Below are 19,130 nucleotides of genomic sequence, written 5' to 3' on the forward strand. Positions count from 1 at the left end.
CTCGCACCGCACACGGCACATACCTTCATTCGGTGATGTACAGATTATGGACTCGTCATCCTCGTGGTACACAATGTGGAAGGCACAAAGTACGAAGATGCCCACCAACGTGACTGACTCTACGGAGAAGTCTAACTCTCCCTTTCTCCAATTGTTTATATATTTTTGATAAACCTACTGTTTCCTGTATTCATATCTGCCATATTATATTTGTCGGAACGCTGAAACGTAAGCCGACGGCTCATAACAAAAACGTACGAGGAGATGCTCCGGAAAAATATAAGGGAAGAGCTGAATCAACATACCTACTAACTAATTCTAATACCCACCCCTATCCCGAGAAGAAAAACATTGACTTTTATCTTAATACAAACCCAGAGTATTAAAATTTAAAGTAGGAAGGATTTCACAATCTTTTTTTCACCTTTTTAAATTCTTAGTAAATGTCGCGATGCAACGAGAGGTTCATTTTGTGCTTGATACTTTAATCAAGCTGTTTCAATTGGCGTGACCTTAATAAAACGATAAATTATTGTCAAAATATAGTACCTTTAATATTACACAACGTTGCGTTAAGCGTTTAATAAAAATGTAAATACCAACGTTAATATAAGGTGTCATGTTGTAAAACCACTTTGGTGAAATCAACACACCGATATGAGCGCTTGATATTCAAAAGGCTCATTATGTTAATTCGTTCTCGATTCACTGCAAATCTGTGAATAAAATTAATGTGCGTTTAAACGGAAAATACGAACAAAGGCAATAAATGCGAGTTGCCCGAACACGCCGATTTATCATTTCATTTGACCGCATGCATATTGTTTATCGTGTTAATTTTATTTGTTACTGAACTTATCGACTGCAATTATAAAACGGCATTATTGAATCTGGCGCGAGTGGCTTCGGGAATTTGTAGTGCCACCATTTTTCATTATCGTTAAATCGAGATATGAAGATTAATGTTTTGATTAATTATATAAATTTTTAGTTTGTTGTTTAAAATGTCTCATTGAGAACCTTGAGTATATTTTGTAGGTGCTACACCGCTTTCGCTGAAATCATACTGTAAAAAAGACAATTTGACACAATCTGGTTAGTCATCTTGTCAGATCAATTAGGTTACACTGTATGGTAAAATTATTATTTGATATGGATTACCCTTCAATCACTTTCATTTGACTTAGCTTCTATTTATTTCAATTTTTGAGCTCGCCTATCAAAATCTTTATTATCCGTATATTTACAAAACATTTCCAGAAACAATTTGCTGCACTTGTATGCAAGAAAAAAATAAAAAAATTCTATTAACAGTATTTGTTAGAAGCAGTTAGTTTACTAACGCTCGTTTCGAGTGGAATATCTCTATCTTTTTTTGTAGTTCATTAACGGCAGTTATAGATAGACCTATGATAAAAAACAGTTAGTTTTTTTGTGTTGAATGGAAATTGACACATATCCGCGAAAATATGGTTGAATGCTAATCCTAGTGTTGTGGCAACATTTCGGACAGCTATTTTGTATGTAAAACTCGTTCCGCTTAGTGGTCAATTCAATAAATAATTAATTGATTACCCCTATCTTAATTGAATTAATTGTTTATTCAGTTAAGAAAATTTATAGAGTTTTATTCTAAATACTCCGTCGGTTTTCTATTAAATTACTTCGATTCTACCTTTAATCAATTATTGCTATCAGTTCGTGTCATATTTGTAGTCTCTTGAATTAGATCATTGCTGACTGAAGATACATAGCTAATGACATTGATTTTATTGTCACAATGGCCTTACTTAAGACATTCGAAGTTACATATCCAATAGGGATTACCTACAGTTTTATGTCAGGTAAAAGTACGTAGTAATTTAACTAAAGGAAATCACTTTAAAAACGTATTTGGTGATCTTATAGATAAGCTTAGTGGATTACGGAGACAATGTGGAAAATCACTTCCTTAGTTTAATGTTATCAATTGTAAACTTATTTTTTTAAATTGAGTTTTGATAAAATTCCATATCTATCAGTAAATAGATGACTAGTCACTAACTAAGTTTTAAACAATCTTTCAGTTACTTTTAGTGTAAAGATCGAAATACTAAAAATCAGTGGCGTACACAGGGTCTTCGACCAGGGCATGCATAGAGCAGGAACATGGCATAAAATGGAAAATTTCCCCTCGAATACGAGTTATATAAAATAGATTGGGTAGGCAGTGCTTTTGTGTATGTATGAAGTATGAAGTGCACGCCACTGCTAAAAATAATAAAAGCATGCATTGTTAAAGAGTTTCTATTTTTATTTTATACAATTAAACCTTAAACATATTTGTTTTTCTAAAAAGTATCAAATGAAAAGATTGTTTATTTGTCAGACATGTTATAATAAAAGAGTAATATAGTCCGTTTTTAAATAAAAACATGCCGCAATTAATACTTATCTTTCACTTTTAGACGGAGATCGCGAAGAGATTAAACGCAATCATCGCGCAAATCCTGCCATTCTTATCACAAGAACACCAACAGCAAGTGGCGTCGGCGGTGGACAGGGCGAAACAGGTCACCATGACTGAACTTAATGCCATTATTGGGGTAAGCATAACTATGTAACATATAGTCCAATTTATATCCAATTAATAAATAAACTAAACTAAGTAATAAACAAAGAGAAAAATTTCCGCTGTAGGTAGGTACACATTGCATCCATAATATACAATCCATAAAAGTATCTGTATCAAAAGATAAGTCACGCAGCGGGCGTTGGAGAGAGCTATGCTGAGTATCTACATGATCAAATTAGAAATGAGGAGATCCAAAGAAGAACTCAAGTTACCGACATAGCCCAACAATCCGCGAAGCTGAAGTGATAATGGGCGTGGCAAATAATTTGTGGAACCGCTGGGGTCCTAAGGTTTTGGAATCCCTGCACCGGTAAACGCAGCTTTTACCCCCAACGAGGTGGACAAGTAAGTCAATGAAACAGACAAGTCACTGAGAGCAAGCTGGAAACAAGTGACCTAGAACCGTGGATTTTGGAACTACTTAAAAAAAGCCCACCAGTTGACATCTATCAGTTGATATGATGATGAACAGTATAACTGAATGAAGTTACTAGGTAGTAGTACCAACCAGCTATAGTGGCTTAAAATATAATATTCTCTTCATCTTTATTTGTTAACCAATTATGTACTTACATAATATCCTAAAAACGCCAACAAATAATACAAAGTGGCAAAGAAGTTCCGATAATTTAAAATGTTTACATCACTTAAATATTTGCATATATATTCACACATACAATTCTTTTATAAAAAATTCCGTACCTACAGATAATTAAATAAGTCAACACGTGTAACCTTGTAGGTATTTAAGAAAAACATTTGAGTTGTTTTTCCTTGGATTTCCGAATGAGCAAAACTCTTACCTTAACCCAAATTACTATAATATTATAATTAAAATATTTATTTATTAATTTATTTATTAAATAGACCTATAAATCTACGCCTTTTTTGTTAGGCAAAAATAGTAAAAAGACTCGTGAAAAATAGTTTTTTTTTATAGTTGGATGTGATGTGCCCGTATGGGGCTGAGGTGACCGTAGTGACCGTGGGAAAAAAAAAACAATTCGGTCCAATAAAATTGAATTAATAATGCCAATAAATAGGATACATAAATGTGTGTTTGGGGATTCCAAATATTTATTGTCTAAATAACAGCACTTCTCTGATTTATTTACGTTTTGATCAGCCGAATGGTTATTGCATTGGCTTTCATGCGCAATTATACAGAATAACATCATGCTTATTTATAATGTTAACATAATAATCCTCTAGGTTTTAAATATCGCATCGCAAAAAAAGCAAAATATAGGTTGTGTTTCATATTTACACGCAACAAAATTAATAACTTTTTGCTCAAATCCGATTATAAGAACACGTGTATTAAATGTGTACGTTGAAATCATTTGAAACTGTTTGAAATATGGTTTGAAAATTTGGCAATTATATTAAGGAATCCCGGCTGAGGTGGCATCTGTCCAAACAACGCTACTTTCTGTCGTCTATCGTCACTTGCTGTGCTACTTTTACTTTCAAAACATATCCCATAACATCGGTATTTAAAAATTCTATAATTGTCTTTTGTAACTTTCGTAGCGACCTAAATAATAAGTCTTAGAACACACAAGGTGACTAAGGTAATTATGGGAACTATATTGAATGATGGCTTTATATATGAGTGTAATGAGTATATGAATTTTTTATACCCTCATATTCCTAATCATCTGAAGTCGTCTTTTCGAAATCGTCCCATTAAAAGCTCTAATAAATAATTTATAGGTTATATTATTTATAAGGCATTAATTTTATTGTGGGATGTTGTTGATAATCACAGTTACTAAAGTTATACATGTTTAAAGAAGTCCATAGCATACCTAACGGGGATTATTTTTGTAACACTCCTAATCTCACATCTGGTATACCCGAGTTTCATCTCATTTATTTGTATACCTACATGTAAGTGTTTTGGATTTTTTTTCACAAGGAAGCAGTCATATTAGATATTAAAATTTTTGCTTTTTCCACTACATTGCTTGACAGGGTAAGTCATCGGTCCTTTGTGTATTATTAGATAGGTATCAATAATGTGACAGTACCTAATCGTTAAATCCCGCCACCAAGCGTGTTACAGCAAGTGCGGAGGCTCTAATTCCCTCTCGGCAGAGATCTCCTATGACAAATTTAAGAGATTTGTGCCTAAGTGGTACAAATTTATTAAGTGAATCAGTATTTCTTTACCGCAACAAATTTCATACCGCAACTTTAAATGGCTTGCTTGCAAAAGTAACAAAATTAATAGCCATCAAATCGCATAAATCCGAATTAAATAACACGTGTCTAATTTGTACGTCTGTAAATAAGCCACGGAATGTTTAGCAGCCATTGCTGAGTGGCGGAGTCCCGGTGTGGCAACTGTCCAAACAGTGCCACCTTATGTCGCCTATCGCTGCTCACCCACTCGTCAGTTAATCTGCTTTACGATACATCTAAAACAAACATCGTAAATATTAATGGAATTCAAAAAGGGGGACACAATGTTTGTTAGTTTAATGTTCATTTTATTCTTTAATACTTTATTTAGCTTTTGCCAACGTTTTTACTGTTTTTTTTACAAATCCATTTATAAACGTTTGCTCATAGGATAAAAAGTAGATTATGCTACTCTCCGTCATTTCAAATTACTCTATACCAAAAATAAAGTTTATTGGCTGCTTAGTTAGGGCGTAAAAAGGACAAACACACTTTCGCATTTTTGATATTAGTAAGGACGGGACCATTACGCGGCCTAACGTCTCAGTTTCTCTCACTAACTACTAGATAAAAAATTGTCAAATAACAGGTTTTTATAGTAAAAACATCTTAGCAATATCCTTTAGAACAGCGGTTCTTCAGGAAACCCTTTGTAAATGAATATTCGAGTAAAAAGAAACTGCACGGTTATTAAGTAGTTTCAATTTACGCTGATTACACTCCACTGTATACTGAGCTATTAAATTAATATCAAAAAGATAAAAAACATTTAAAATCGTCTAGTCCACTTCCACGACTCATCTAAATAAGGCAAGATACAGTCATCACAAGTTTACAAAGTGGAAAGTACACGCGATAAAACTTTATTAGTTAAAGCGCGCAAGTAGGTGTAAAGAGTAAAGTAAGTTCATTTTGTAAAGGCACGCGGCTTTCAACAGGTCGAAAGTTCGACGCTCGTTAATTAAACGATCTAAGCCGCGCAACTCCACTTGGCTGCTCGCCAACCTAGCTGAATTAATAAAATTGCCACCGACTCGAATACAAAATAATTTGACTCCGCTATGAAATAATATCGCTTCACCTACTGATATTTATAAAGTCGAAGCTCAAAGGCAACCTATTATTACGTCGCAATTAGGTATGTGAGGTAACTACATTTACCTATTCATGTACGTAGGTAATGTCTTGAAATGTGTGAAATACGACAAATTAAAATAAATTTTACGACTATTTACAAATTGTCCAGTAAAAAAATTTGATACCCTCAAAGGCATTTTGAAATTTGGCCGACAATAATCAGACGGTCAGCTTTTTTATTCTCTGGATTTCTCAACAATAACAATTTATTACATGAAGTCAATATTATTCCTCCTTTGATTTAAAAACTATCGAATAAAAAGTTATCATCGATATCGGGCTATAAAATTGAGAGAACGGTGTAGTAGCACAATAAAAAAAAATATACCTACATTGCCGAATTGAGTACCTGTCTGTACCTACTACTTGATAATAATATACTAAAATAATGTCTACAACTAAACGGATGAACGTAAATTGACAATAAATTGACATAACGCTTGAGTTTAACTTAGTAAAAACGCGTAAGCAACGCCCTTTACATAGGCATAAGACGATGTTACTGCAAGCAAACAAACCTTCCAAAACGAATCATCATCATCGTTTTGTGGATTTGTGGCTTTCACACACTTGGTAATTCAACCGATCTCACACTGCGCTTTCCAGTTTAGGTTTGCAATTAATTAAAAAAATTAATATACTCGTAACTAACAAAACCAACTACATGTTAACTAAATGTAACATTATGTGTTTATTCTAGTAATTCACAAACTTTCAACACATGAATTAGAATCTATTTACAAATCGAGGTGCTGACTAATTTCACAACAGCGTAATAGTGTTTAGTTGCAATGCGGACTTCATTGCCATCTATTATTCCAATAGGCGGTTTCGCAGCTGGATGCCAAGTCATTAGAGCGGCCTAATCCCGCGGCGGGTAATCCGAGAGCGACGAGCAGAGGGTTTACGACGCGACGACTTCCAAAATAAATCACTTCAAAGATAATGAGTTCGAAAATAAAGCGGTGAAACTCGCTCGTCTCTCATCAGTGTGCGGACGATAGACTCTTGTTAATCTCGAGTGCCGGGCGACGAGCCAACTCGATTAGTATCTACTCCACCACTCGCACACCGACGACAATGTTTCCACCTTCGTCCGACACTGATTTATATATAAGGCTATTCATTCCCTTTACTAATATTATTAATGCTAATGTGAGTTTGTTGGTTTGTACTTCGATTACGCAGCCACAGAGCAAAGGTATGATGTTATTGCACGGTTTCCAAAAAAAAAAAATACGATGAAAATGTTAAACTGGCTGAATGAATTTTTATTATATATGATATTAAGGTATTCTATAGGACTTGTACATTAATGAATGAATAAACTTCTATTGTTCATCAAATAGGGATCTTCTTATCCAGAAAAACAAACATTATAAATAAGCAAGTATGTTTGATTCTCCTTTCACGGAGCTATATTCGCATTTATAACATATGTATAAATGTAGCCCACCAACTCGCATTGCTGGGCTATGCTTTAGAACCCTCTATCCCAAGAAAAGGCCCAGCTGTAATAAGCTGAAAATTATGATGATAACATCATCAAAAGGTCTCGTTGGTCGAACAGGATTGACTGCAGATCACGAGGCCCTGGGTCGGGCCAATGCATATGTATCTGGTTTTTCTGTCGAAAAATTTGTAGTAGATACCAGCCCAAAGTTAAGAAATTAGCGTTGATGCACCTCCTTGCCTCGGAGACCATGTTAAGCTGTCGGTCTGGCGCATGATCTCTTTTCGGTCGTGTCGGATTGGCCGTCCCATCGGACTGGAGAGTGAGGGAATAAAGAGTGCACTTGTGTTTAGTACCTACACACTTTTGCGCTATAATATCTCCCGTGTAGTTGAAAAATCTCCCTTAAGATTGACCACCGTGGCCGAAATCGGTTAGGAAAACTATACGTTATAGTACCTACCATACACGCGGGCGAAGCTGCGAACAGATCTACTTTCAAATCATTTCTCGCTCATTAACTCCCGCTATATTATTATTTGGCAAATAGTTGGCAAAAAACCTCGCTATTTAACCATACCAATATTAACACCCGAATGTGATTTGTAACTTTTGGCCGTGAATCAACGATCTTATGAATTATTTAACACGCTCTCAAGAACTTCGTCGTGTTAATAATACACACTAATTGTATGCCGCGCGATGAGAAGCATTTAATTTGGTTAGATACAAAATGTATCGCTAATGTATCTCACACAATATCAATAACGCTTCTCATAACATCGTAATTATTCAAATTGGCTATTAGCGATAAGGTAAGAGATTTAAAAGTAAATGCGTTCATTGCCCTCAAAGATTTAGAATGTATCTGTACCTTTGTATAGATTACCAAACAGCCCCCGAGGAACCGGCAAAACGCAATATAGCTCTCCCCCTATAAAACACTCTAATTTAAATACAAAAGCGGCGCCACCTTCCGTATGTCGGTCCTTTTTTATTACGAACCTTTTTTATTCTCGGGTCAGCTAGGGATCAAAGGGGCTCTCCCTTGAGAGCGTCCGCCCGCACGCCCGCTTCGCCCTCTCCGTCTGATTTGCGACCATTCCGCCGAGCGCCGATTTGTGAAGAGGGAATACTTCTCAAATTGGGGACTGTTTGCTCGCCTATTAAAATCACTTACCGCTCCAAGTGCTCCGGCGGATCAGCTCGCTTTTGTCGGTGCTAGATTTACAATTGTTTTTATAACAGTTTCTCAAGTATTCAAATAAATGAATCATCATCATATCAACCGATTACCGGCCCACTATAGGGGGCTTAGGCCGTGGTTCACCACGCTGGCCCTTTAAGAATATTATGTAGAACTCTCAGGCATACAGGTTTCCTCACGATGGTAGGAATTTCCTTCGCCGTAGAAGCAAGTGACATTTTAATTGCATAAAACGCACATAACTTAAAAGTTACAGATGCGTGCTGGGATTCGAACTCGGCACCCCGGAAGTAAAACCGAACCCCTTACCATTAGGCTAACGCCGTATTAACTAACTCTTGAGCACTACCACCCCACTAGGCGATTTCATATAAACATATAAGGTGTAAACCGACACGAAAATATTTAGGAGCCTCAATGTAATTTTGTATAGTACGTTCTGCTATAAAGATATAGGTATAAAGATCGATATAGAAATACGACACATAATTTTTCTATTGCATTGCACCAAAATGGCTACTATAAAAGCTATCATGTCATATAGCATATTACGTCATGCTAAATAATAAAGTCTTTAATAAAAGTAGGTCATTTATCTGAGAATAAAGCTAATTTGTCGATGCGAAATCGATATAATCCACGAGATAGAGTTATTGAACCCGTTAGGCTATAGCCCTTCTGGTACAATAAGATAAGAGTAGCGTCGTATATTTACCGGCAATATCTTTAAAATTCCTATACTCGTATAACAATAGGACCGTAGAGTCTTTGTCGGTACGATTCGAGGGTTCATCAATTCTTGTTCCGATTTTATTCCGCGTCTTCGAACCCGAGGGGTGGGTGTCGCCCTCGCGGTAATAGCTTTTCGATACAATCTCCTTCTCATGCTCACCTATGACACAATTGCTCACATCCACATTGAGACAATGTTCACGTAACTCCGACAGATCGGAGAGACGTGCGACCTCGTGTGCCCGTGTCACAGATACGCGTATCGAATCCGATAACTTTCATTATTAGTAGGTATGTAAACAATCCGCAATGCCTATAATGTTTGTAATTGAAAAGCCACATCGTTGACATAAGTATATGGAATAAACTAGTGTATTATGCGTAGTTTATGCAATAGGTATTATCTAGGGAGATATGTGAGCAAACACGAGCGTTCGTGTAAATAGACCGTATCTGTTTCCCCGTCGATGGCTTTATAAACAAGCGACTCGTGAAAACATTTATATCTAGTTCGCGTCGGGTCTCGCGCTCCCTGATAAAAATTACGTCGGGAATAAATCAGGGAGCGGCGGGAGAAGGAGCAAGGGGTGGGGGGCGGGTGGGGAAACATGAATTTGTCATTTTTTCCTAGGCACGTCCGCGGCTGGGTGATAAATATTGCATTGCAACTTTCGGCGTTTCTTGTTCCCATTAACTTTAGCGCTATCGGCCGCATCAAATTAACTTTGTTACTGGATATTTTGTGAACTCTTTAATATTTCACGTGGGTAGCGAATCGTGATAATTCTGTTGTCGTTCTTTGTAATTAAATAACTGTAACTTAATTCTCATTGTAAAATCATTGAGATGCTTTCATTTTCGTCTTTTATTATTTTTCATGATAAATTTTACGATTACTATAACGTAAATTACAGATTGTTGAATATGATTTTAGACTCAAATTGTATCTAAATTATAGTAAGCGTAGCTTGTAAGATGACGTATGAATATTTTCTTTTAATATAATATACGAGTACATGGGTAATTTTTTAAATCTTCCTTTGCGATCAAGTTCTATTCAGAGTATTAAAGCAAATTCGGACTTGAGCCACAGATAATTAAATGAACCCAGTCAGTCAGTAATCTAACCTCGGGCGCTTGCTTAGGAACATAATGTAAATTCATTTGTATTGTTCAGCACATGAACGAGTCAGGTGTCATTGTTCAACGTAATAAATTGCTCTACACAAATGCTATCGAAACAGTAATAAACACATCTAATTATTTCAAAACAAACATTAGACCCTGTTATAGCCACGAATCCATTAACCGCGATAGGAAATGCTATGCTTCTGATTTATTTGATCCCCGCATCGTGTATTCTATATGTATAGGCGAGTAGTGCATGTATGTGATTAGAAGCAATTATGTTGAAAGCTGATGTTGTAACAAGTGTTAGCATCGCGTGTCGATGCCCCAGGGCTCTGTGTCTAATGGTGCGTGTACACCCCGCGTCCCTATTCCCCGGCTCACCCTATCTCACCCTATCCTACCCTCTTCGGAGCGTACACCGTCCTCTAAGCGAACACAACGCTCTATAATTTGATCACGTCAATACAGTACCCACTAAGTTACGACTTCTTTAATTCGATTTGTTCGAGTAATGCGATCTTAAATTTGATTTGCTCTCCGATCGTGGCGCGGTGGGTGAATTAAGTAGTTTTTGTGTTAGCTTTTAATTACTTTAGTTTTTTTTATCTACAACGCTTCAATACAAATTACACAAATGGGTTTAAGAGCAGTGCTTTTGCTAAGCCATTAATTTTTTTTTCTTCTCGCCCTTATCTTATCCCGCGTCATGTGGGCTGGCCACAACGAATTTTCTTCAAACTAGAAGAACTACATACCTTTATGCCTTCCTAGTATAATATTTTTTTTTGTATCAAATCTCAGTCAAAAGCTGCAGTCAGTTAAATGTGAAACTTGCTTTATCTTTTAAGGATTGGCGTAATCAATTTTATTCCGAGAAACTTGGTGAACATAATAAGACTGCGTGAGGTGGTTTAATCCTTTCACGCAGCAACTTCCACAATTATAATAATAATCGGGAAGTGGGTTTAGTGTAAATGGGAAAGTACAGGTTGATACACGCGGTAAAATCCGCGGGTAGATCTAGTCATAGTTAAATTAGTTCTAAAGAAAAACTAATTAAACAAAAAAATAGCGTCGATTAAATTAGGCAGGCAGGTATAATTTCTGACTAAGTAATGTTTATTTAAACAGCTTGTTAATAATCCGCTGCTTTCATTTATTTAGTGTGTTACAGAACTTTTCTCTCAGCGGCTGCCATTAAAACTACATAATTGTTGGTTAATCTTAACGATTATTATGAGATGGGTAGGTAGTAGTAGCTCGTCGGTAGCGGTTTAGTAATTACTTGAGGCATTAGGATCTCTATTTTACCTAATAGTTTTGACTCGAGACCTTTAAAAAGTCGGGGTTAAAAGGACTATCTGGCTGCTCCAAACAAGTAAGAAAGGAAAAGTCTGTCTGGCAAGTGTTACTGAAATGTGATTGTTTGTTTTAAATTCCACTACAAGTTAGCCCTTGACTGCAATCTCACCGGGTGGTAAGTGATGATGCAGTCTAAGATAGCAATGCTAGCGAAGATGGTAACGAGCTAACGTCTTTGGGAGTATGGCAGTAATATTGAACATCGGACCGGAACGCTAAAACGCTTGGCGGCATGTCTTTGTTGATATGGTGGTGACAAGCCACGGCCGAAGCGTCTCACCAGATCAGAGAAAATTCAGAATTATAAATTCTCAAATTGTCCCTGCCGGGAATCGAACCAGAAACTTAAAAACCACACCGTTCACCGCTGCAACTGGGTGGTGTGTTTGTATGCCGATGCTGAACCGCTAAATCGATATGGACGGATGTATAACACAGATACCAAGATTGAATTCTCGAAACGGTTAAAGGTTATCTACCTTCTGTTTCAGGAACAAAGAAATGAAAAAAAAACACATTTTTTGTTTATCATATAATATTTGCTATGCTGAGGTATTATGTTAAAAGTAGCGGATATAAAAAGTTGCGTATAATCGTATTTGGGTTCGTCACTTGTACACACAAATGTTTTCTAAACAATAAGTACATCTACCTACTAGCTATCTACCTAGATGAAAAGATTATTCACCTAAATCAATTAAATAACACTTGTTTGTTTACGTTACTTCAGCGACAAACCCAAAAATTTAATAATATTAATGGCAACAAAAATTGGTACAAACCTGATAATAACCACAAAAACATACAATGATTTTATAAACTGGTGTGAAAGTGACCAAATGTTAACAGAACAAAAACAAGCCCTAACATTTCCGACAAACATTTGATTACGATATGAATAAAACGGTTAAAATCAAACCAGATACAACATATTGGAATTCCGTATTTCAATAGGTAGGGTTACCAGGAATAAAGTTAACTTTTCCGGAATTTCGACCCCTTTAAAAAAACATAAAATAAGTATACCTTCCTATACTTTATGGTACATTTAATACGTGTTTTAAGAGTTGTGTGCCAACAAAGTAGTATGGTAAATGAACTCTCAACGAGATGCATAATGCGTATTTTTTTTAAGATCTCACATTTTTTTGATGATGATGAGTATATATAGACATAAAAGACAGATTCATAATATTATACATAAGATTAAATGGCGTACTGAGTACCTGTGTGTGAGATTTTTTAGCTACATTCACTTTTTCGATCGTGTGAGTTTACTTAGATTTATATGGAAACGAAAAAGCAGTATTGTGACTAGAAGGCGCATTCTTTGATTACTGACTCAGATGACGCAATCTTTCTAAACAAAAATCGCAGTTACCTTTACGAAATCGAATTAGTACCTAACATCTCACACTAGGCACCTAGTACCTATAGGTTAATATATATAAGGCAAAGGCTGCTTCAGTCGTGGTCTCTCTCAAAAAAACCTTCGAGAGAAAACAATGCAAGAATGAAATAGTAGGTACACCTATGGGATGACCGTGATGTGTGCAGTGGAATTTAATTTTTATCAGTGTTAGTAGGTACCTAGTCGAAGTTGAAAATTCTTGGGCAGACCATAAAAAAATTCTATCCCAATGGGCGAACTGACAACCGTAGTTGTACATACGTACAGGGTATTAAAATGTTTGCCATGAAAAATTTCAGCCGGGGTTGATGCGACGGGAAATATTTAGCGTAAAAATCTGCGCTCGGCTCGGCATCCCATTTATAAATGGAGAATTATCCGTGGGCGTATAGACAGTGGTAAATGTGGCGTGAAAACCCAAATGCGGAGGAGCATTTTTCTCGTGACAAAAGCTTTTTCCACGCAGTGCGTCTACGGCACTATATTGTATTATGTTGTATGTTATTAATACCCCCTATATATACCTATGGTTGCAGAGCTATATTTCACGGACGTAATTAAAGTAGTTTTTTTTTTGGAATCAGTTTGATTTATCATTTTAGCTATTACCTGCTTACTAAGATTCTTACACTTTTCAAGTCCTTATTAAAACGCCCCATCGATACTTAAAAGGTATAATAAGATATCAGGCTCTATTTATATTGAATCTTGAAAATGTAATTAGTACCAAAAGGTATTTAGTTCAATATTGAATAGATACGTTTGTGAATTTGTTACCTTGAATTCGATATAAATAAGTCTTCCATCTGCTGAATAATAACTAAGTGAGGAAAATTAATTCAGAGTTTCGGAACAGATTCCCCAGCGTTTTTTCATTAAAACTTCCATCGGCTCAAATTTTATTACCCACCTTACGAAAGTATATTGAAAAAAACAACCGCGTCTCGCCTCCCCTTGTTGTCATAACCGAAATTTAAGCAAACTTTAATTTGCAGATAATATAAACACCGAAAGTTGGAATGATAAGAGCGGATTGCAAAGTCGTTAGGCGTAACGAGATTCGATCCCCGGAGTGCCGCTGGTTTTTAATCACTTCTGAAGTAAATGCACTTGGAAAAAAATAACGCGGTATGAACGCCACATTATTGTCATTCATAATAACAAGAGAGGGTGCTCTGGGGTGGTGGGAGGCCGAGGCGCGAGGCGAGGAAGGTGAGGCGTGAGTCTCAATAGCTCGGGTCGTGTCATGCCAGCCGTTTCGACGCGCCAAGGCTTTGTTTAGATTCCTCTGGTTTCCCACCCGGCTTTTCAGAAGCAACACCTTTAAACTTGGAGTAGATCCTCGAGTCCGGGTTATACTGATTACATCAACTTTGCGTTTCAGGTGGGATTGTGTTTACTTGATTATATACTAGAAGGTACGGTACACAAGTTTACACACTTTTATCGTACTTAGACAATATCTTATAGCTACATTTATTTACTGCGTCAAAGGTAGGTACCATTAGGTAATCTGTTCATAGAAAATAGCAAGCACAACGTAGCTACTTTTTTCTTTTTGCGAAGCAGTATCTGTGATAAATAACTTAAATATCTGTAAACGTTGTTCACGTAAATATACGATGTCAATTTTCAGCCACTTTTCGTGAGAAAAAATCACCCAGGGCTAGGTAATTCGATTAAAAGTCCCTCGGCTAAAAACGCTCTTGAGCTAAGTGGCGCTCGCCACCTTTTGACACACAATAAATCACAGGCATGGGCGGCCAATAAAAAATATGTTTCACCCTCGACGAAAAACCAATTAATTTTCGGCGGCTAAATGAAAGATCGTGCCCATTCGAGTGAGAAAAAATGAAGCTCGACGTAAATGTAAATGAGAGAGAGCGGGCACGTAAGCGTTGAAAAAAAAACATTTTCCGAGAAACAATTTTTTTTTTTAAATAGATATATGTGCAGAAGAGGGCATATATGAAAAGCCTTTATAAACAAACATGACTTTTCATTTGTTTTTTAAAATATTTCATTGCTCTGCTGCTTAGGTCAGTGTAGACTGAAAAAAATTAAATGTAACACGTGCACAATCATACAATCTTCTTGTAGACGCTATACGGAGTCAGCACAACATAATATCTTCTTTCCCATTCAATTTCAGATGTTTTTTTGGTTACTTATGTTAGGCTCGCAACCACTGTTCTAGATAGGTTTTTTAGAAAAACAAACGCTTCGGGATTTTGAAAAAACCGAAACAAACGCGGACGAAGTCGATGGCAACAGCTAGTTGAAAACAAATCCTTCAAACCCCTAAGTAAAAAGAATTGGTAAACCAGTAGCGACCTGCCCTCATCGTATAATAATAAAGTTAAACGCGACGAGATAGAAACGGGAAGCGCGGGAAAACGAGGCAAGTGGAAAAAGGGGAATAATGGAGAAGGAGTAATCAATTTCGCACAGTCGTCGCCGGCGGCGCTGGAGCTCTCATTTAAATTTTAAAACGCCGCGGTGCGGGCCCGGGGGTCCGTGGAGGACTTTTTAATTTGCCCCGGCTCTGTTTTAAAAATGCACGCCGTTCTGCGGTGACACATCAATTCACTCTGACCGTCGACACTCGGGCTAAAATGTCGCACTTTATTCCACCTACCTTTTGAGGTTAAATAAATAATTGGGCCGTGGAATTATGTTTTGTTGTGCACCGACCGAAACTAAATGGCTTAGAATTGCGCAAGAATATTCAGGAAAATATCATATTTTGGTATGGTTTTAATGAATTCTTTCAAAATCGTATTTTTTCAATTTGAATTATTCGCAACGTAACAACAATAGTGTCACTACATAACATACACACTTACTGCCATACATACTTATTACATAAATAGTTTTATCCAATTCTATTATGTATACACATATTTAAAATGAAGATTAAAAAAAAATAAGATACTGTAATTTTGTGATTTGCCTCAAATTTAAGATCCGATGGGAAATTGGAAGGCAATTTTTTTAACGACTTATTTGTATGGTCTGGAAATGTTCACAGGTAGGAAGTTTGTCTTTCTAGCAAAATAAGCGCCAGGGTAAGCGCGTTGATAAATATTTTTAGTATGTAAACTTTTTCGAGTACGATGACCACGGGGCCCATGTTTCAAACACAACGCCGCAAAAAGAAGACCTTTTTATAACATTAATTATATAAATAAAATACAAAATAAAAAATATTCATATCACTTATATTTTAATGATACAAAATTGTTTTAACTAAATTAGCTTCAGAATATTGATGGCCATGTTATAAAAAACGACCTGATAAAAACCGGTTCTCTATATGTAAATATAAAGTTATTTACTGATCTCATTTAAATAAAAATTTGTTACTCTATTCATTGATATAGAAAATTGATTTTTTTTATTGCTTAATTATTATTCAAATTAACGCTTACATAATTTAAAGTTAAAAATAAACTTTGTATTCAACTGTATAATAACCTATATCGTGAGAAAAATTGCATAATTCAGAAGTAATGATGTTTACCTAAATTGTGATATTTCCGAGAAAAAAAATCGCCGATTGTTTGGTTATATTCTCAGGCTTTATTATGAAGTTTATTAATTACCAATGAAAGTGCAATACAATTATGTGTACCCAAGGGATTATAATGTGTGAATGGCAAAACGGCGAACTTTGATCAGTAAAATAATGAATTAGTCAAAACAATAAGAAAAACAGCTGGAACTGATATCAGGGCACACGAACGAAAAAGTTTAAGCAATGCGACATGTAGGTCGGTACGATTGCGGTTACCGCAGCCGAAATCGGCAAGGGAAGAATGGGCAATGATAGAACTAGTGGTTAGATTTTCTTTACCGGGGACCGAGTTCCATCTGGCACGCCCCTGTAACTTCTCGGAGTTATGTGCAATTAATTATCATTTGCTTGAACGGTGAAAGAAAGAAAACATCGTGAGGAAACCGGTTTGCCTGAGAGTTCTCCAGTGTTCTCAAAAGCGTGTCTACCGCGTTGCCCTGGATGTTGGACTACGACCTATATATACCCTTCTATTCTGAGAGGAGACCTTATATTGGGTTGTTAATGATCATGATGGCATGTACGTGTAATGGGAAAGACACTTGTCCGAGCTACTTAAATTTGGTGTCACTCATAAAACGTCTGACTTACAGTTTTTCCCACAGCAACAAAGGCCAGACCTGCCGAGGTTGCTGCAACAGATGCACGCCGCCCACCTGCCGGCGCACGGGGCGCCACCTCTACCACTGCTGGGCCAAGGGGCCCTGCCGCCTGCGGGCCTCTTGGGCCTCGGCGTGCCTCACCATCCCCTCTCAGTGCTAGCGAAACCTCCGGACATACATCGACCTGATGAAAAAGGCAACGGTAAGAATTTTGATTACTTTTTTTTTAATTAGCACCAACAAAAGTATCCTGCATGTGTGTGGGTAATCTAATAATGTATGGTATAGAATATTACCACTTTTTGGATCTGCAGAACAAGGCTAGAGACGTTATAATTCTGTGTTACAAAGCAGTTGCCTCCTAAATTCCCTATGACTTAATACTAACAAAAAACAATTGAAAAACGATCTAACATTTGCCACTACGTGTTACACCTAATAACTAACTCTTATCTTATTCCCCTTACCAGTGGTTATAAAAAGAGTCGCGTATTTATCAGAAAATGAGTGAAGTTTCATATCATAACGGATCAATACATAAGATGAATATTTAAAGAGCTGTCGTATGTTTGTGTTTGTGTGCTAGTCTTGTTTGCCATGCGCCACTCACTGGTGACTATTAGAGCCCCCCTCTCCGGCCCCCGCAGCCCGCGTTACCACGGCAGACGTCTCCGATCCCACTTCTGTTTCAATATTTACCACCTCCGAGAGGCTTTTTGAACCCGCTGTTTGCGTGTTTTCGGATCGCTGACGGCTACGGCTCTCTCGATATTGCTTTGAGAGTATGAATAAGTCACTTCTACGAACTTATGCCTACCTATGTTTGGATAGACCATGTAAACAGACATTTCGAATATATTGACAAGGTATAAAACGTTCCGTATCGCAGCCACGCTTTGAACTCGGCATTGAATAAATAAAATTGGACAATCGCAAATAAATGGGGAAACTGGGTTTGCACGTTAAAACGAATATTCGCACAAGCCGGCTACAAGAGCGCGCCACAAATGAAAATGTAACACAGAAATGGATTTGGAAGCCGCCCGTCGCTCCGGTTAATTACAAAAGCAAGCGGTAATCTGCGCTCCGGGATGTTCCGGCTTAGTGCCCCCCTTGCCACCCCGGCCGCTCCTCCGCCTGCCACTTCCCTGGCTAATTTGTGCCATTATCGGTGTACTGATGTAAGAGTTACCGTGCAGATGGCCCCCCCTCGACCCGCACGCCTCCCGCACCTTGCCCGCGCCCAATTAATTATTCGTTGCTGGTGTGAGCGTCGCGTGTTTTAGTCAATTAGTAACGTAATTTTGCGGGTGACTTGAGTGTACGCCGGTGCCGCCGACCGACTCGAGCGGCAGGTATTACCTAACGCTCACAAAATAAACATATAGGGATTCTAAGTTGTAACTCTTAACGAGCGGTGGAGTTTTAATTTGTTGTTTACATACAGAATATAAGTCCATTGTGTAGTACCAAATATAAAGAGTTTAACAAGTAAATAAAGCTTGTAGCATAAGCACTTCTTGAGATAAGCTGTACAACTTTTAAATTTTCCCCACTAATGAGGAATAATATATCTTTAATATCTGCATTCCGCACCGGTGGTAGAGTCACTACAAACAGACTGACTTGTCGTTCCAAAAGTGCTTATAAAATGGGCCTAATTGAAACAAATAAATTTTACATTTTGAATAATGGGCGATGAAAGTTTGTATGAAAG

General features: G+C 37.1%; 1 protein-coding gene across 2 annotated transcripts in view; it reads left to right on the forward strand.

Annotated features, from left to right (window-relative positions):
• LOC120632628 (protein groucho-like) overlaps positions 1-19,130 on the forward strand; it is a 109,324-nt gene that overhangs the window by 55,645 nt on the left and 34,549 nt on the right. For both annotated transcript variants that reach the window (XM_039902571.1, XM_039902572.1), the window contains exons 5-6: positions 2,448-2,585; positions 17,417-17,615. In XM_039902571.1, the coding sequence (XP_039758505.1) occupies positions 2,448-2,585; positions 17,417-17,615 (337 nt within the window). The remainder of the gene's footprint in view (positions 1-2,447; positions 2,586-17,416; positions 17,616-19,130) is intronic.

Source organism: Pararge aegeria, chromosome 20 (genome assembly GCF_905163445.1).
Source record: "Pararge aegeria chromosome 20, ilParAegt1.1, whole genome shotgun sequence".
Lineage (NCBI taxonomy): Eukaryota > Metazoa > Arthropoda > Insecta > Lepidoptera > Nymphalidae > Pararge > Pararge aegeria.